The sequence below is a fragment of the Rhinolophus ferrumequinum genome, chromosome 21 (genome assembly GCF_004115265.2).
Source record: "Rhinolophus ferrumequinum isolate MPI-CBG mRhiFer1 chromosome 21, mRhiFer1_v1.p, whole genome shotgun sequence".
NCBI classification, from domain to species: domain Eukaryota; kingdom Metazoa; phylum Chordata; class Mammalia; order Chiroptera; family Rhinolophidae; genus Rhinolophus; species Rhinolophus ferrumequinum.
This window is the reverse complement of record NC_046304.1, coordinates 39,381,621-39,401,753: the sequence shown is the minus strand read 5'-3', so window position 1 is coordinate 39,401,753 and position 20,133 is coordinate 39,381,621. Positions and strand designations below refer to the sequence as shown.

Sequence of the window (20,133 nt, the reverse complement as noted above, 5' to 3'; positions counted from 1 at the left end):
GGGAGGGCAGGCACAATGGGCAAATCAGACACTGTTAAGAAAGTGTACAAACTTTACTGGAGCACATACATATACACACACACACCTGTGGATAGGGAACAGCACCTGGCCACAGGGTCCACAGAAATTGGAGGAGGGGATGGCAGCTTGTAACGTGGCTTCTGCCACAGCCCCCCTTCTGATAGGTTAGGCCTTAGATTAAGGCCCCACCTCTCATGATGATAGGAGGGATTCAGAATGAGGGGTCCAGGATAATTTGGTGTGAGAGAGGTGCTGGGGAGGCCTGAGCAGTGGGCACCTCTGAGCAGGGTCCGGGGGGCTACGGAGTCTTCAGTCTTCAATCCCTCCTCACAGCAGCTGTCTCGGGGCTGGATCCTTCAAAGAAGTGTCCCAGCTCAGGGTCTCCCTGCGTAAACACTTGGTGCCCTTGGCCCCACAGCGGAAGCCAGCGGGACAGCAGTGACGCTGATCTGCACAACAGATGCCCTGGATGGTCAGAGGAGGGTGTGAGAGCTGGACAAAGTGGGACCTGGCCCAGGCCCATACGTAGCCCCAGGGTTGGGGGTGGCACTGACCTGGCGATAGGGACAGCAGGCCCAGCCCTCATGGCTATCTCGGCAGCAGGTCTGGTTATCATGGCAGAAGTGCCCCTCCCCACAGTCCACGTTCCCCACATGCATGTGAGGGCCTCGGGTCAAGTGGGCAGCGTGGTGGGCAGAATCCACCTCCTTCTCACAGGTTCGGGCCTTCACATTGCAGGTATACCCAGCCGGACAGCAGTGCTGGCGGTCCTCACAGCACACAGCCTGGGGGTACAGAGCAGCATTATGCTCTTGTCCCCCTCTCTGCCCAGACTCAGCTCCCCTCTCCAGGGGCAGGCAGATGAGTACTCACGTGGGGCAACTGGCAGCAGGCCCAGCCCCCACTTAGACTTGGGCAGCAGGTCTGCCCCACTGGGCAGCTGGTGTGCTGGTCACAGCCCATGTTTCTGGGGTGGGACAGGGAAGCCTGGTGGGCAGGCATCTTCTCCAGTCCAGCTACGATCTTGTTCCCCCTCTGACACTGCCCCTCAGCCAAGCAAGTGTAGCCCTGGGGGCAGCAGTGCTGGTGGTCCGAGCAGCAGACAGCCTGGAGAGGGATGGGGCAGAAAGGGTAATCTAAGAAGCTACTATGTGGGATAGAATGCTGAGCCCCTATCCAATCCCACTCCGCCTCTCCTGCTCACAGCTCCTCCAGCTGGGAACGAAATCTGACAGAGCTGGTGTGCCACTGTGGACTAGGCAGAGGGCAGAAGAGCAAGGTAACAGGAGTCTGGCCGCCCGCCCATGCCAAGACACTGTCCCCCAATGCTATACCCCTACCCATGCACCTCTGGGACAGGACAGCAGCCCCACTCCCCAGACGTGAGTCTACAGCAGGTATTGGAGGAAGGACAGCTGAAGATGTCATCACATGGGACATCACTCTCCATGGCTTGGGGGTCTGGCAGGCTGAGGTGGGCTGGGGCCTGCTCCATCCAGGGCAGGGGGCGGCCCTCCTGTTCACAGGTACCCTTCTCTGTGTCACACTTAAACCCAGCAGGGCAGCAGTGTACGTGGTCCTCACAGCACACAGCCTAGGGTATACAGAGAGGGAACAGTGGGCACAGGGGCCTAGCTGGCTGCCAGCATCTGATCAGCCCAGCCCACCCACCATTCGTGGGTACCTGGACAAAAGGGCAGCAGCCCCAGTCGCCTGACTGTAGGCGGCAGCAGGTGTAGTCGTCTGGGCAGCTCACCTCCATGTCACACTTCACCTCCTGTACTGTGAGTTAGGCAAGGAGGACAGGTCAGCAGTGGCACTGGGGACCCTCTGGGGTGCCTACCCTTTGCCGGCTCCACAGCTGGGACCAGATGTTGAGGATGGAGGACCATCCCTGGCAGGGATCCTAAGGCAAAGCCCAATGTGGAGAAAAGGGGGCTGTACCTGCCCTGGCCCCTCCATGCGGTCATCGGTCCCCCATCCCCATATCTGTTCCTGGAGCCACCTGGAGAAGAGCTCCTCCCAGGCATGTGGAATGGTCTGTGGCCTGCCTCTGGTACCTGTGTGTGCCGGTAGCTTGGTGAGGAGGTCCGTTGCGTTCTCCTTAGAGAGGCACTTACTCAGGACCAGGTCACACACAGTGTCCTGGGGGCAGCAGTGCAGGTGGTCTGAGCAGCAGATGGCCTGGGGGAGGCAGGGGTGGGTCTTTGTGATTCCAGTTGAGCACAAGGAGCAGCCAGGCCCACAGCTGGCACTGCCTCAACCCCCCACTAGGGGGTAGCATGAGTCCTGAACAGCCAGGCTCCCAGCAACCAGCTAGCCAGTCCCACCGGCTGGAGTCCCTGGAAAGTGGCTGTGGGCACATAGCCCACCGGCTACAGCCCCTCACTCACATTGGGCATCGGGCAGCAGCCATACTTCCCATTAGGCAGCTGGCAGCAGGTAGAACCATCAGGACACTGGGACCGTGTATCCGGGCACATGAGCCCTGGCAGGGAAGAGAGGAGTGAGGGGCAGCCAGGGTGGAGGGGAACTTTTCCCCAGCTAAGAGCCAGGCAAGGCCTCTCCTCACTCCCAACCCCCAACCCAATGCTCTCCCATGTCGTCACCTGCCCTATTAGTCCTTTGTGCCGGGATCTTCTTTGCCAGAGGGTGGGTGCCCGTGGCTGTCAGGCAGCGGGCATGAGCCAGGTCGCAGGTGGTACCATGGGGGCAGCAGTGCACCTTGTCTTCGCAGCAAAAAGCCTGAGAAGAGATGGTCCTCATTCTGTCTTTGCCCCCTTCAGCCGGTCGCTTGCCCCCAATGCCTTACCCATCCCGCCATCTTCCCAGACCTGTACCTGGGGCATGGGGCAGCATCCCCAGGAGCCATCAAGCATAGTGCAGCACGTGGAGGAGCTGGGGCACTCAAACTCGCTATCGGGACACTGGACGGCACCCAAGGGGCTGGTATCTGTGGACAGGATGACCCAGGATTCCACCAACACAGTCAGTGAAGGTCATTGCCCCCATCACTGAAGGAGCTGGCGGCACCAGGGCCTACAGAGGGACTAGGGGGTGGGCCCCAGGGTTCAGTGTTCTCCCAGGCACTCCTAAGCCACTCTCCCACAAGCCAGTCCTTGTCTCAGCAATATGGCACAGGGCAAGGGCATTCATTGACTGGCTTGTCATTAAACCAGCCCCGTTTGACCTCTCCCCACCCCTGCAATGCCTGGCACTGGGCCTAGACACTTGCATTCCCTCCTCCCCCTCCTATCCCCAATGCTGCCCCTTTGTCCAGAGCAGGGGTGTTGCTTAGTACAGATGCCACATGAATGAGGGCATGAGAGCAGGAATCAAGGTCACTCAGCCCACTGGGCTCCTGGGCACTCCGGCTCTACATGCTGCCCATCCCCTGGCCCTCCACCTCCACACGGGCTGCACCTGAGCTCCGGAAGCAGGACTGCCCATCAGCACTGCAGTGGAAACCCTGTGGACAGCAGTGGCGGCCATCCCCGCAAGACACAGCCTGTGGGACACAGAGACTCCTGGGTTGACTAGGCCCTTTTACCTGGGGTGGGAGAGTGCAGGAAAAGTGTAAACACAGACCTGAACCTCTCCATGGAGCTTATGGCACCCTTACCTCTGGGAACGGGCAGCAGCTGGAAGTCCCTGAGACAGTCAGGAGGCAAGAGTAGCCAGGAGAGCAGTGGGCATCGATCTGGCAGGGCCTGCCCAGACGCCTGCTCAGCACTGTGGGCCATTTGTCCTGGAAAGTGAGGAGAGGATAAATGGGAGGACCAGAGTCTGGTCCCCTCCTGTGGCCCGTTCCAGATGACCCTTTGGGAAATCCCAGCTGCCAGCTTTTGCCTAGGCTGAGGGTACTCACTAGAACGGGATTGCAGCAGCTGTAGCTGGCTCCTCCAGGGTCCAGGCAACAGGCCACAGGGCAGAGCTGTCCATCTGGGCACTGCTTTCCAGCCACCAGCCCTGCCACTAAGGCCACCCAGATCACCAGGGTCCACATGGTCCACCTGCAGAATATCAAGAGGCATTTGGCAACTAGCTTAGTCCCTGCCATCCCTGATTCTGGGGCCAGTCTCCTCCCAGGCCCAGGACTACGTGAGCCTCCCCACAACAACTTGTCCAGAGAGGAAGCAAGTTGTAGTTTCTGAGATTCAGTTTCCTACATGTGTCCTGCATGCGTGTCACACCTGCACCAGCGCATGTACACCCATGAGCATGAATGCTGACATGAGTACATATGAATCTGTGTCCCCAACATGGTCCAGCACTTGAGTCTCTGGGTGAGTGTGTAGACATGTGGGCATGTGAGAATCAGGAAGATTTGTGGCTTTTGTGGGTCTGATCTGTGGGAAATGAGGCCACCTCTGGGGGGGAGGGGAGGCCATCAGTAGCCATGGGAAGATGTAGCTGGGGTGCAGGGAGGGAGTACCGTCCTGAAGAAAAGTCAGGGTTCCACTTACCCAGCGAGCCCCTCCAGATGCCTCCTCATCTGATACTGTGCTCACACCTGCACTCTGCAAAGGCCTATTGGTGAGAGGTCACATGATGACATGGTAAACCACGGGGTTGTGAAAGTTGTGAAAAGGGAAGTGATGTGGCCAGTGGAGTCTAGGCTGCCTCTCCCAGAGGCCAGCCACAGCCTACCCACTGACTGTCCTGTCCTTACCCAGGGAAAGGGACACACAGGCTGGGTCGCACAGCCTTTAAGACGCCTGTGTTCTAATGGTCCCCCAACACCACCAGGCCCTTTTAGACGCCCAGCGTACCATACCCCTGCCTCGGCCTCTCTCCCTACCCTAGAGTTGAAACTCTGCTGCACAGGGAGAGAAACCACGAGTGCCCACCCAGCTGCTGCTCTGAGTCAGTAGAAAGAACTAGCCACGGTCTGTGGGAGGGGAGAGGTGGGGAGCGTGCAGCCTCTTGCTTCCTACACAACTCTTCCCCCATGATCAGCCAGCCCTGCTAGTTCAGTGGGGCAGGCCTGGGAGACATTACCCTCCCTGCCTAGAGGGGCAAAAACAGCAATGTTTGCTGAGCTTTTCAGGAGCCAGTTTAAACACTCTATATTTTCTTTCTTCTTTGCAACCACCAACCAAAGTAGTATTATTACCTTTACTTTTCAAAGGAGGAAACTGAGGCTCAGAGATGTTAAGCAATACACCAATTTTATATATCAAGTCATGGAGACAACAGGCTTTGACAGCTCCAGGGCATATTGGAACTGGGTTCATTTCACATGTGGCACTATGGACAGTGCATGGGAATGAACAAACCCTGGGAGGATAGAGGCCTGGGGTCCAAGCAGAGAAGGGGGACAGAAGTATTTCCTGGACAGGACAGAAATGGGAAGCACATGGGCTGCCTGGATACTGCACTTGGGTCCTAGACCTACAATTGCCACTGATTGTGAGTGCCTCAAAGTTTGCTCCCTGTCTCCGTGCCTCAGTTCCCACTGAGTGTGCATGGACAGTGCAAGCGCACTGCGTGGCAGGGCGTCACACACACAGTCGCTCACATCCTCTTTCCCTCACCTGCCCTCCCTCAGAGTCCCCTCCCTAGCACAAAGACCATTCCCAGGAGGCCACCTTCCGCCAGGTAAGGATGAAGAAGGCTGGCTCTAGACCTTGGTCCCTTTCAACTTCTCGGGGCCCACAGCTCCCAGGCATCTACAGCTGGCCCCACCCACTTCTTGGCTTAGGCCAGAAGGAGTGCCTGTCGGTACAGATCTCAGACTATTCAGCACCCTAGTTATTTATTTATGTTTATTTTCCTTTTGGGGTATCCTGAGGTTAGGGAGTATAGTGTACGCATCTACTGAACACACATGCGCACACACTCAGGACCAGGGATGGGGGAGGAGAGGGCCCAGTTCCTCTCAGGAGTGTTCTGAGCTATGGCCTCTCTCACCCCACGCCATCCACACGGCCACACCAGCGAGGGACAGGAGCCTCTTCAAGCCCCCAGCTCTGTCATCTTCCACTAGATGGCATCCCCCAACGCTGAGTGCCAGGAGGAGAGAGAGATTCCCAAAAGGTGAAACAATCCAACTACCAATGAGCAGGAAAACGTGGCTGGGAGAGGCGGAAGTTAGCTTGTCCCACCCTCAAGAGAGGAAGTAAGGGAGAGCCAGACACAACCCTCCCAAGTCCCTACTACCTTTGAGAAGGCCTGAGTCTCAAGTCTAAATCCCAGCCGTCTGAGCTCCTGGCCAGGGTGGGCGCCTCTCCCTCTACCAGACGCCGTGGGCACTACCCACCACCAGCAGCAGCACCAGCACCAGCTGATGGGGGGCGGAGGTCTTCAAGAACGGAGTGGTCCCTGCTTTGGGAAAAGGGGCTGCAGCTTCCGGGATGCTGGGATGTAGAGGGAGATTGCCCTTTTCTAAGGGGGTCACTGCCATTACTGCTTACTCCCACCCTTCATAAAACTCCCTCCCATACATCGCAAACCCCCAAAGGAGATTCTCTAAATGAATCTTCTGCCTCCCAGCTAAAACTCCAGAGGAACATCAAGTCCCCACGACCCCATGGCCAGGCCCTTGAAGAAGCAAGGGAGAGGTCTGCGCAGCCGACCTCCTTACCTGTGTCCCGTTTGGCGCTCGCTGGGTAGCAGCCACCCCACAGCTCCAGGACTTGGGCCTCGCAGCGCGATGGCCCGCCCACCTCAGTTTCCATTGGCCAGATGTCCGGGCTGTCGTCCTCCCATTCGCTACTTGTCGACGTAGGGGCCGGGCCATCCTGGAGTGCTGTGTTTTTGTACTCAGTACACTCACCTCCCAGCCTGACTCTCCCACCCTCCATTTCTAGGGATCATGTGATCGGAGAATCATGTGATGCCCTGGCTTGCTCAACCCGGCTTCGGGACCGGCCTCGCAGCCTCCTGCGGCCGCCTAGTAGAGTTTGCTGGAGACCGGGCAGCGTCTGTCTGGAGATATTGACAGCCAGGGGAGCTGCCCCTTCAAGGGTGCGTTCAAGGGCATTTAAAGGATGTCCGCTTCTGCATTTGGGACATTTGTGCGTCCTGTTTCTATTCTATTCAACAAATTCAGATTAAACTTTGAGGTTGAAGGAGAGTTGTAAGGGTACCAGGATAAACAGCCCTCCGGCCCTTTCCTCAAGGTGCTCACAGCGGAGGATGGGGTGGAGAAGGGAGACAGACTCAGATTAAATCTAATTTAAGGTACAACGTCGTGTGCCAAATGCTGTAGATGGGTATAGGGAAGAAGTAGTAGGTTAGCTCTAGGTGGGAAGAAGAGATTTAATCCTACCTTGGGGGCAAATTTTTGAACTGAGTCTGGAAGGATTTTAACGTAGGTCGGAAGAGCTTGAAGAAATGGCTAGACAGGGGAAGCTGGGAAGAGCACTAGGAAACCAGATGGAAAGGGCAGCCTTGGGCAGGGATTGAATGCCAAGTTCAATGGAGTAGGCTTGAGGAGTTGCTGGGCGCCTGGCCCAAGGCTGGGCAGGGGATGAGTGCATAGTGGAAATGGCTTACTAGTTTCAGATGGTGCTGCCTTCCAGGAATTGACATGGCCGGTGAGGAGAGAAAACGTACTACATAGAATGGATTAGCCAGCAACAGAGCCAGACTGCTCAGTGTCAAAGGGCCTGGTCCAGGCAGAGATGGGTGATGGGAGATGCACCAGGAGAGAGGAGAGGCCCAGAGAAAACCTGGTGCTGGGACTTGGAGGAAGGAATGGAGAGTGCTGCAGACTAGGGAAAGAGCTTGAGCTGAGTGTGAGGCTGGGATAGGAGCCAAATAGGAGTCTGGGTATGGAAGCATGGCAGGGTTGAGGAATTCTGTGGCAGCACTGCTCAGCTTCATGTTAGAGAGGGTCCAGACAGTGAGTAAGGCTCCTGCTGAGAATCTGGGACTATTCTGCACATTGGTACATTTGTGCATATTTTCCTTCCTGTGTATCCTGAGGCAAGGGGGTATAGCTTATGCTTCTATTGATAAAGTACATGCATGCACACACAATTTTTATGAAATGTTAGGCAAATCAATAAAGTAACCTATTAATCACAACTATACAGAACCAGAAGGAAAAAAAGACTAGAGTGACTAAAACAAGTCAGCCCTCTGTATCTGTGGGTTCCACATTCATGGGGTCAACCAACCAGGGATCAAAAATATTTGGAAAAAAAGGTTACATTGTTGCTGATGTGTACTATATCGTTAGGCCTATGATGGTTGCGTCTCTATTGAACATTTTTCTCTTGTTATTATTCCCTAAACAATACAGTATGGAACTATTTACATAGCATTTACATTGTATTAGGTATTATAAGTAATCTAGAGATGGTTTAAAGTGTGCAGGATGTGGACAGGTTATGTACAAAAACTGCCATTTTATATAAGGGACTTGAACATCCATGAATTTTGGTATCCATGGGGGGTTCTGGAACTTACCTCCTGCTTATACCAAGGGATGACTATATCACAAAATCTGTAAGGAAGTGATTTTCCCCACCAGGGACATTTGGCAGTGTGTGGGTACATTCTAGGTTGTCACAACGGGGGGGAAGTGCTATTGGCATCTAGTGCATAGAGACCAGGGATGCTGCTAACCATCCTACAAAGCGGAGGACAGACCTCACAACAGAGATTATTTTGCCCCAAATGTTGGCAGCGTAGAGGTTGAGAAACAGTCTCTAAAGGATCATAAACTTTCTCCGTGAAAGAGCTCAAAGTTTTCCTCACATAGAGCCTCTTTTCTCTTATTTCATGTATTTTAAATAAATGTTGTCATCTGACTTCCCAGCATCAAGATTATAGAAAGATCAGGGGATGTGTGCATGCTGTAGTTTCTAGAAGGAGTAACTTTGAGTTTCGCAAGGATTAAAAATGTTCAACAGGAAAAATTGCAAAAAGCAGACTGAAGAACTTCGAAGCCCAACATCCTAGGGACATTGCGTCTAGGGATAAACAGTCTTGGATGACTTAATGGGCCATATGGACATCACTCTTAAAGGACAGTAGTTAGTAGTCAAGGTATGAGCCTGAGCATTCACAGAAATTTGAATCATAGGCAGTTACTCTGATTGTTACAGCAAAGAAATGTAAAACATATTTATTAAATAGCTTGTCAAAATGAATGCAGTGAACCTCCACTTCAACGGAGAGGGTACAGTGGAGAGACATCAAGGACTGCAGAACTTCTCCCATATTCCTCAAAAAACACTCCAGTGCCCTTATGCCTTCCAATTCAGGAATCTCTCTCCCTCTGTCTTTCAACTTTAAGTAGAGAGGATCATTCTGTGAACAGGGAAGACGGAAAAGAAGCAAATTTCCAGAATCACAAAGTGATTTTACATAGAATAATCCATCCCCATTTGCCCCATTCCCTGACCTTCCCAGAGGCCTTTGGCTAGGCCTTGTTATTTTTAATTTTGATAAAATTAATTGACTATAAATGTGAGGGTTTATTTCCAGACTCTCAATTCTATTCCATTGATCTATATGCCTGTCCTTATGCCATTCATTATCACTGTCTTGATTACCATTGTTTTATAGCAAGTTTTGAAATCTTCAACTTCTGGGAAGTGGGAGTTCTTCAACTTCTGTTTAAGATTGTTTTGGCTTTTCTCAAATTTCTATGTGAATTTTAGGATCAGTTTCTGCAAAGAAGACAGCTGAGATTTTGATAAGGAACGCACTGAATCTGTAGATTAATTTGGGGTGTATTGCCGTCTTACTAAGTCTTCCTATCCATGAACATGGGATGTCTTTCCATTTATTTATTGGTTTCTTTTTTGACAGTTGCCAAGTATTCCACACTATAGATGTTACATAATTTACTTAACCATTCTCATTTAATAGACTTTCACGTTTCCAATTTTTTGCAGTTACAAATAATTATGCAATGAATATTTGTGAACATGTCTCTGAGTGCATATGTGGGGGTTAAATTCCTAAAAGTAACATTGCTGGGTACAGGGTATACACATTTGAAATGTTAATTACAAATTGCCTTAAAATTTTTCCACTTTACATTCTTAGTCACAGTATTTAGGGAAACTTATTTTCCATAATCTCATCAACATTGGATACACCACTTAAAATTTTTTTTGCCTATCTTATGACAGAAGGTATTTTCGGGTTGTTTTATCTGCATCTCCTTGACATCAGGGAAGCTGAGTATTTGTGCATATGCTTATGCTGTATATGTATTTCTTCTGTGAATTACCTGTTCTTAACTGTATTAGTCAGGGTTCTCCAGAGAAACAAAACGAATTGCTGTGTATATAGAAAGAGATCTATTAAAAAAAATTGGCTCACCTGATTATGGAAGCTAGTAAGTCCAAAACATGCAGTGTGAGCCAGCAGGCTGGAGACTCAGGAGAGTGAATGATGCAGATGAAATCCTAAGGTAGTCGCTAGAGAATTTCCTCTTGCTTGGAGAGGCCAGTCTTTTTGTTCTATGAAGGCCTTCAACTGATTGGAGATGGCCCACCCACATTGTGGTGGGCAATTCACTTTACCAACAATTTACCAATTTAAATATTAATCTTATCCATAAACACCCACCAAGTTGACAGATAAAACTATCTTATCATCCTTTGTTCATTTTTCTATAGTGTTTATATTTTTTTTGTTGAATTGTGAGAAGTCTTCATATATTCTAGATATTACCTATCTTGCAGATATTTCCTCCAATCTGTCATTTGTATTTTATCTTTGATTATGATAACTTTTGTGGTCAGAAGTTGTGTTATTGTTACATCATCTGAAATCTAGCAATCAATCTCTTCCCTCATGACTTCTGCCTTCTCCGCTTGCTTAAGCAATTTTAAATATGTTCTTCCTAGCTGCAGCCCCAGCTGGACTGGACCTCGGAGGCCAGCCCTTTGCTGGATTGAGGCACCAAAGTGACAGGAGGTCCCACTCAGGAGCCTGGCACGGAGAGGCCCCTGGATGTGTCTCTCTGGCTAAGTGGTTCATCCAGGGCAACTCTGTGGCTGCGTTCAGAGGTGGTGGTCTGGATACAGGACTAGAGAGCTCCCTTTTCTCTTCCTCCTTTCACTTCTCTCATTCTGTCCCTGTTTCTTCCAATCGCCCCTTCAGGGTTTTCTTCATTCAGAGTTACTGTTCTGCTCCCACAGAAGAGTCACAGCAGGGGCCTTTCCCCTCTGAGATCTTGAGATTGCCGGATAAGACATAAGATGCCCAGTTAAATTTTAATTTCAAATTAGAAACTAATTCTTTTAGTATAAGTGTGTCTCATGCAATACCCGAGACATAAAAATTACTCCTGTGCATCTCAAATTCAAATTTAACTGGGCTTCTTGTGTTTTTATTTGCTAAATCTGGCAGTCCTGAAGACTAAGGTTGGAGTGAGGGCAAAAGAACAGCGTCCCCCTCCCACATGCCTACTCCTTCCCCTTCCTGCCTGAGTCACCTTGGGGTGAGCAATTGTTGCCCCAGTTCCTGAGGCGCCTGTCCTCCTCATCAGGCACCTGACTGGTGCCTGTGGGACTTGACGAGGCCCTCGAGGCTGTCTGGGTGGGTGTGGGGGTGAGGAGTCAGGAACAGGCCAGTGTCTGGGCCAGAGGCTATGGCAGGATATTTGGCAACAGAGGTACAGACAAAGTCAGGAGACCTGGGTTCTGATCCCAGCCTGCTCAGTGCCAGTGGGCACGCCACCTTCCTTGTTGCTTTTTAATCTATTAGTATTTTTATCAAAGTGTAACAAGCAGATACATTTTAGTCAAATTATCACACAAAGCAGCACTCTTGTGCTCTCTTTTCCTACCCCAGACATCCACTTTCAAACCCTTTAAAAGTTTCATCTGTGAGTTTCCCTTGCATCTGTAAATTAGTGTGTTTAAGGGAATTCTTGATTCGCCTTTGGCCTCTGTGCGTTCATCTGGGTGGTGGGTGAGCAGTACCCTACTCTCTGTCAGCTGGGAGATTCAGAGTCTAGAGGAGCTGCGGCTGCTCCACCTGGCCCTAGGGACAGGACCACATCTAAGTACAGGTAGAGTGATGCTGGATGGCATCTTTAAATCCAGTTATGGGGGGCAGGATGTGGAGTGGTGGAAGGAGAGGGGAGGGGAGAACGGGAAGGGAAAGTAGTTTGGAGAAGCCTGGGAGGGGAGTGACTTACTTGGCTCTGCAGAGGCCCTGCCTGGAGGGGGCCTCTGACCCAGGGTTCTCAGCCCCAGTCGCCCATTGGAATCACCTGGGGGGTGTTTGTAGCTACAGAGGGTCTGATGTGCAAGTCTGAGGACCCCTCATCTCGCTGAACCTCTTTATGCAACGAGGAACCTGGTGCTCGGTGAGGAAACTCCTCTTGGTCCATCTTCTTCTCATAAGCTGGATGCCTTGACTTAACCTCCCTGCCTCAGTGTCCTGGTCTGTGCACTGAGGAGATTGACAATGAGGCCCTCCCCTCCATGGAATGAGGTAATGCCTACGGAGCCCCCAGCACAGGGCCTGAGCCAAGTATGAGTTCAATGAATGATTCCTCCCCTCAGGCCCTCACAGCACCACCCCCTTACACCTTACCTGAGAGATTGCCCACAGCCCCTTGGCCCACCTCACTCTCTCCTCCCTAGCCCTGGCCCACATGTCCTTCCTCCCAGAAACCCACCTGGATCCACCATATGGCTGCACCCTTTCCCATCCTGCTTGGCCTGATGTCCAGAACTCTGTCCACCTGGGGCAATTTACACCAGGTCCATTTCAGACTCCTGTGCAGGGCACCCCTCAGACTGAAACCATCAGGTTCCCTCAGCCAGACAAGAGTAAAGGTGGCAGAAGGAGAAGCAATCGCTCAACGATGCGGTAGGGTTGGGGAAGACACGGGGTACGATTGGCTTGCTGGGGCTGGGCTGACTTCTCCCATCCAGATGTGGGAGCATTTGCCCCCTACCGAAGAGGGATGGGGTGTTCCCGGTTTAAAGTTTCAGTTTCTTATGTTCTGAGAGCAGTGAATGATCTGGAGAAGAATTTCCAGGTGGGGGCAAACACTGATCCCAGGGAGTCTCCAGGAAGCCAGAGTGGCCTCCGGGACAGGCAGGTGGCAGGGAACAGTAGTCAGCTCTTGCCTAGAACCTGGACAATAGGCTGCGACCCAAGCAGTGGGACCGTGTCATTGCCTGCTGGTCTCAAATTCCAGATCTGCCTCTTACCAGCCGGTGACTTTGGCTTATTCTTTGACCCTACATGCCTTCATCTGTAAAATGGAGTAATTGTAATAATCTGCCAGGAGGTAGCATTCATGAGGACTGACTGCTAACACATCTATGTAAATTGCCAGGCACACAGTCGTTCCTCAGTAAACTATCATTTCCTTCTTTATCACTCCTATGTTTGAAAGAATTTTGATAACCAAACTGCATTTACTCAGAACTAAGGAATTCATTTTCTTATTAAAATTTACAACATCAATTATAATAAAATCTGGCCCCATTAGAATGAAAAAAGAAAATCCAGCCAAATCCAAGACAGGGGCTCAGGTCCTCCAAACCCTTCGCAGGCGCAGGCCCTGGGCCCACATGTAAGGACACCCTGCCTCTCTCCTGGAAGTGGGTGCTCACTGATCCTGGAAGGCTTGGGAGGGACGGGTCCCTATTGGTGATCCAGCCAGTGTCATGCCTCCTGGTGGGTACAGGGAGTACCCTTCCCCATCCTATGCCTTTTTCTGAACTTGAGAATCCCCTGGGGGCAGCTATGCCCCTGAGTGGTTGCTGCATTGCTGGTGGACACCAGGAGTTGGAGCCCAGCTTTTGCCGAGGGCAGCGAGTGGGCAGGTTGGGTCATAAAATGGAAGGCCGCTTGGGTTGTGAGCATTGTTGACTAGTTGGAGCTGGGATGTTAATGTGCTTCAGAGCTGGGTGGAGTGGGGAAAGGGAGCAATGAGGCACGACGATGTTTTGCATACCTACTCTGCGCACGTCACTAAGTTCTCATAACCATACTGCAAAGTATTACCTCCATTTTAGAGATGTAGAAGACGCGGAGGGTTTTGTCCAGGGGCGGTGTCTAGTCCAAGTCAATCAGACCCCAGAGATCTTGCCTGCAACCCCAGGCCCCACTGAATGCAGACAACAGCGCGCCTCGTCCTCCCTCCCAGCCCTTCCCGCCCACCTGAACTTCCCTGGCCCTTCTCCTGGCAGGCTCCCTACGACTGGAAGATAGCTGCTCCAAGTCACTTGAACAGGTTTTTTAACTACTCTGAGATGCAGTTTCCTCATCTGTAAAACGGGTACATAGTAACCCCCATGTGCCCTCTACACATTTATGTGAGGTTCAAATGGGATGACGGATGTGAAAAGACCAGTCCTTGGGGGACGGGGGGGCGGGGGGAAGTAGGACCAGGAATAGTATTCTTTCCATTTTAAAGGTGAAAAAACACAGGACCAGAAAAGAGACAAGTTACCCTAACAAGTTAGCAGAGAAATCTGTACTCAAATGTACTTCAGGGGACTTTAATTCAGTCTCTTATATTAGGATGGTTGCCGGTATACTTGAGTTTGGTGTCTTAAAAAAGTGGGTCCTGCTAATGTTTATCAAAATTCACATTGTGCCAGGTTCTGTACCAAGTTCTCCTTTAATCTTTAAGGCAACCTTGCCAGGTAGGTACAATTATTATCCCTGTCTTACAATGAAAGGAGTAAGACTCAGAGAGATTAAGCAACTTTACTGAGATCATGTAGTTGGAAAGGCATAAGCCAGAAATTAAATCCAGGGCTGGTCCAGAGCCTGTGTTTGTAACCATCACAATATTCTTTCAGTGTAAGTTACTGTGACATCCGGCCTCTTGACTGAGCACTTCCTTTCATCCCAGCCTGCTCCGCCCTCCCTTGACCTTCCCCGTGGGTTAATCTCCAGCAATACTACCTGACTCCCTAGTTCTTTCTTTCTCTAGGCCATCTGAGGCTCTCTCTATCACACGACCCATCCTGTTGCCTTCACAGATATCATTATTGTCTGCAATTATCTTATTTACTCATTTGTTTGTGTCTCCACTATAAAATGTGAGCAGAGACCTTATATGGCTTGCTCCCTGCTGTCTCTCAGTATCTACCACAGTATTTGGCACACAACAGACACTGAGAAATTAAAAAGAAAAAAGAGAGAGAAACACTCAATAAATCAAAGATGAGAGAGAGAGAGACCAGATCTTTGGTCCAGGCCCAGCTGGGGCTGCTCCTCTCCACTTTGGGTCACTATGACCAGGACTCAGCCTTGGCATGGCCACACTGGTCAGGTGGCAGACATACTCCAGGCAGCCTTGGTCAGAACCTGCATCCCCCAGAGGCAAGGCCACTACAGGGATGGGGCAATCCTTGGTGCGCTCATGCTCCTTTCCGGGGTTCTCAACAGAATCAGATCCGAATCCTGCTTTGGGTAATATGTGCTTTGCAACTCTCCTTTAATGAATTTTCGGAAATGACATTCATAGACAATATAATTTTCCTACGCACGATGCTTTTAGAAATCTGTATAAAGTTCATAGAGTAAATATATAATACTTACACATATAAAGTCTTTTATACATAATATACTGTATAAAGGAATATAGAAGAAAAATATAAAGAAAGTAAAATAAATAACATGTATTTCTGTATGTGAAAGCTCAGGCTCCACTCCGCGAGAGAACAGAAACTTGCAAACGTGCACAAATCACTGGCGCTGGAAAACCTGAGCCACAAATGCAGACTTTTACTGGGCCGTTGTGTTAGCAACTCAGCTCACATGGGCCAGGTAACCACAGGGATTTTCTAAAATTGTGAATGACCCTTGGTAAAGTTCTAACGGAAATAGAGCCAAATCTTCCCTAGGGTTGCATGGTAGTTTTATTCCTGGAAAATTCAATGTATTTTAAAACCATTCAAAAAAGATGTGGGTGAAATAGAACTAGCTATGGTTTTATAACAAGTCTCCCCAGAATGACAGGGGAAAGTTGAGAGGTGTACGGGACAACTCCTTGTTGTGTCCTACTGTCCTACACTTTATAAGATATTTAGCGTCACTGTCCTGCCATCTGTCAAACGCCAAGGGCCCCAATCTTTTAGACTTCATCAATTTCCTAAATGTCCCCTAGGGGGCGGTAGCGCTCTGACCGAGAACAACAGCCTGGTATTCGTCATGTGAAGGGACTGTCATGCAGTTCCCTTCCATGGCATTCTGTTACAAACAAGGCTGCCATGAAGGCTGAGCTGGTGTCATTTCGCACATGTGCTAGTGGATGATGGGTGGAGGAATTCACAGAAGTGGCCTGGCTGAGTCACAGGCTTTGAGCAGTTGGAATTTTGATAGTTATGGCCAAAAACTGCCTTCCACGGAGGAAGATTAATCCACACGCCACCAGCAGAGCAGGAGAGAGCCTGTTCCCAGGCTGGGGGTGGGGGTGTCAATTCTGAAAAGCCTCAACCAGGACACTTCCCCTCTGAGGGCCACCTCCTCAGAGCACACTGAGGGTCCCTCCAGTAAAGTCTTGGGTGTCAAAAAACCAACCCACGTTCTCAGGCCATGGACCAAGGGAAGGTAGGAAGGCCTTTCCCTAGGTAGGCTGATCCTGGCAATTACATTTATTAATATTTATTTTTTTAATCTACAAAAAAAAGAGACAGCTTTGTTGCTCTTCTGATTCTGTAAGTAATACATACGTGTTTCAGAGGGGGAGGATGCCTTTCCCCACCAACTTTTTATCCTGAAAACTTGAAAAGCTTCAGAAAAAGTGCAAGAATGTCACAATGAGCACCCATAATACACCCTTCGCCTTGATTCACCAGTTGTTCATATTTTGCTACATTTGCTTCCTTTCTTTCTCTCTCCCATTTGAGACTAAATTGCAGAGATATTTACCCCTGAACACTTCAGTGTGCCTTTCCTAAGAACGAGGACATTCTCCTACAAAACTACAGTATGGTTATCACACTCAAAAACTTAACATTGGCCGGCCAGGTGGCTCAGGCGGTTAGAGCTCTATGCTCCTAACTCCGAAGGCTGCCGGTTCGATTCCCACATGGGCCAGTGGGCTCTCAACCACAAGGTTGCCGGTTCGACTCCCACAGGGGATGGTGGGCTGTGCCCCCTGCAACTAGCAATGGCAACTGGACCTGGAGCTGAGCTGCACCCTCCACAACTAAGACTGAAAGGACAACAACTTGAAGCTGAACGGCACCCTCCACAACTAAGATTGAAAGGACAACAACTTGACTTGGTAAAAAGGCCTGGAAGTACACACTGTTCCCCAATAAAGTCCTGTAAAAAAAAAGAAATTTAACATTGATAAAATAATGTCTAACGTATAGACCTCATTCCGTTTTCTCCAGTTGTCCCAGGCAAGTCCTCTATCACTCCCCACCCCTCAGCGCCTTCAGGGTCCAGCCAAAGACCCGACTTGGCATTTAGCTATGAGCCTGGAGTTTGGATTTCTCCTCTTGGGCTCAGTGGTCCGGAAGCACCAGGAAGGCAGCTCTATGGGGGGACGGTGCTGGCCCTGAACTCAGAGGTGCTGGTGGGGTCCACAGGAGGGACCTGAGCCTTACTTCAGCCCATAAATGTCTTCCTGGGCTCTGGGGATGCACGCTGGATGAGACAGTTCCAGGGCTTGCCCTGGAAGAATTCAGCCTCACAATAAACTACCTCCTGTTTATGTCGCTTCCCCAGTGCTAGATAAGGACTTGTCTGTCAGTTCCCACCACAACCCCTGGGGCTGGTACCATTTTCTCCCCTTTTACAGTTGAAAGGAGATTCTGTTTTTCCGTTCAATGAGGAAGCCAGTGATGGCCACATGGGGCCACATGATGCCTCTGGAAGGACCACTGGGTGCTCTGTCAGTGTGGACTGTGGCTGAGTCAGACAGGACAGTGGCTGCCTCCTCCTTAAGCCTCCAGGCTTGCTCCTCTGTTCAGGCAAGTCTAGCCCAGGGCTCCAGAGCTTCATGGGCATCTCAAGGTTCCTGCTCCACCCTGAAGCCACCATGCTCATTCTTGGGAAATGCCTCCACCAGCTCCAGTGGTGCCTTATCACCCATGGATAATCTTTCCCGCCTGCCCAGACTGCTGCCACCACACTGGGCTTTGGTCACATCAACGATGCCCCCAAGGTTTCTTAGTCTCAAAGCATTTATCTGTAGGGGAAGACAGAGTCTGTGATCTGCTCAGCTCCAGGAGCCTGGCAGGGGCCACAGAACCATTTGTTGACTCTTCACATAGCTTTTACAGATGTGGCTTTAGCTAAGAGTCTGTAAGTTAGACAGGACAAGTGACATCATCCTTATTGTCAACTGAGGAAACTGAGGTGTAGTGACAAATCTCAAAGGCATCCTATTGCAAGAAGAAAACCAGAAATGAAGTGCAAGCCCCTCATTCTACTGTGGGGTAAACTGAGGCTCGGAGGTCACCAGGTTTGATTCCTGGCTCTGATACTTTGCAGCTGTGTGATCTTTGCTCTGGGAAGGAAGGGGTGTAAGGAGTTATAAGTATCTGCCTGCATTTGGAGGCTGAGGTACGATTAGAAGCAGAACCTGGTTGCTCTAGAACCTGGTTTCCAGAACTTTCTGTGCCACAGGTTCTGGGAGACAATCAGTAATTATAATAATGTCACTGAATGCTTGTGACATGCCAGACAGGGGTCTAAGCACTTTACAGCTATGAACTCATTAAATTCTTACATACTTCCTGTGAAGCAGGTGCATTATTACTCCCATCAGGTTATTTTATAAATGGGGAAACTAAGGCTTATAGTAGTTAAGATGCTTGCTAGAGGTGGCACAGCTGCTGCAGAAGGAGATTGGAGTCAGGTCCCTGCCTCCCACGTGCTCTCTTCTTGAGGCAGATAAATGGTGCTGTTATTTTTTGGAGGTCTTGGGGTCTAAGGCCTGAGTAGACGAAACCTTTGCGGGTGAGCAAGACACTCCAGGAGCAGAGGGTTGGGTTGAGAATGGGATGGGGTGGGAACTCCTCTGGAGTCAGAGAGGAGGGGGTTTGAAGTCTAGCTCTTTCATTTGAGTGACCTTAGCGCGATTTAACCTCCGCTTTCTCATTCGTAAAATGGGAGATTGTATGGGAGAAACCTGAATTCTGCTCCACACTAGACTCATTATACGCAAGGACCTTAGTTTCCTCCTCTGTAAAATGGGGAGAATAATCTCTTGGCTGATGGCTGTGAAACTGTTGGTAAACCATATGGTAAACCATAACTTGGAGGCTGTAAATGACCTTAATAGAAGCTGGGTTTTCGCCTTAACCTACAGTTTATAAAATGGTTTGGTGTCATTTCAGACCTCAGCTTCGTGTGGCAAGGAAATGGAAAGGGCGCCTTCCCTCCAGCTCTTTCCACCAGCGTCCACTTCACCGGTAACTGATTGCACTCTCTCCGCCCCCAAATTCAGTGAGAAGTCGCTAAGCCTTTTTCTCAGGGAAAGCTGATGGTTGGCCCCTTGGAACCTCGCTAACGCCGCGTGCGCCGGCTGGCTGGGACTTTCCGGGTCCCGACGCAACCAGTTCTGGGCGTGAGGGGCGGGGAAGCTGGTGACGTCAAAGTCGCGGCCTACATTTCTTAAAGGCGCAAGCTCACACCTTGTTAATACAATCACGGCAGCACAAAAGTTTTAAAGGCAAGGCAGGTGGTGGTATCTCGCGCCCGGGGAGAAATGTGTCTCCTTGAGAAGCGGGATCAGAGGCTTCAGCGTAGGATTTAAGCCCACCTGTCATCCCAAGAAGCAAGCTGGTGCAGCGGAAAAGTACCTGGGCGGTTCCAATTCCGGACTCTAACTTTGAGCCTCAGTTTTATCTTCTGTAAAATGGGGTGAATGAATAATAACCTACTTCCAAAGGTTTTGAGACTTAAAAGAAATAACGGTGTCAGAGTAACCAACACAAAAATGTCGGGCCCCTTCTCCCCTATTCATTCTCTTTTGCAAAGTAGGACTCCAAGGCCCAGAGCGGAGTTGTAACTTGCCCAAGGTCACGGGGAAGTGGGAAAGATCCCAGATTGAACCATTGTCTCCCAGCTCCCGGGCCAGGCTTTTCTCTCTGCCCAGCCTGCCTGGATCGGGTTACAACTCGCCTAACCCCACTGCCCACATCCGCGGCACCCTGCAGTTAGTCAAGTGGTTTTTTAGACCTAAATGGGGATGATGCTAAT

The 20,133-nt window shown here is 50.4% G+C and overlaps 1 protein-coding gene across 2 annotated transcripts; it reads right to left on the bottom strand.

Moving 5' to 3' along the window:
- Positions 1–38: 38 nt before the first annotated feature.
- Positions 39–6,704, bottom strand: GRN (granulin precursor). Of its 2 annotated transcripts, XM_033091579.1 has the most exons (15): positions 6,608–6,681; positions 6,184–6,345; positions 4,488–4,551; positions 3,890–4,034; positions 3,644–3,769; positions 3,445–3,529; positions 2,862–2,974; positions 2,631–2,766; positions 2,415–2,509; positions 2,082–2,205; positions 1,706–1,803; positions 1,370–1,615; positions 895–1,128; positions 576–806; positions 39–486 (listed from the first exon to the last, which is right to left on the bottom strand). In XM_033091579.1, exons 3-15 carry the CDS (start codon positions 4,514–4,516, stop codon positions 349–351), a joined length of 1,800 nt encoding a protein of 599 aa, XP_032947470.1. In that variant the 5' UTR covers positions 4,517–4,551; positions 6,184–6,345; positions 6,608–6,681; the 3' UTR covers positions 39–348. The 2 variants fall into 2 exon arrangements, with proteins under 2 accessions (XP_032947470.1, XP_032947469.1); XM_033091578.1 differs by lacking the exon at positions 6,184–6,345 and having other exon boundaries at positions 6,608–6,704.
- Positions 6,705–20,133: the final 13,429 nt, after the last annotated feature.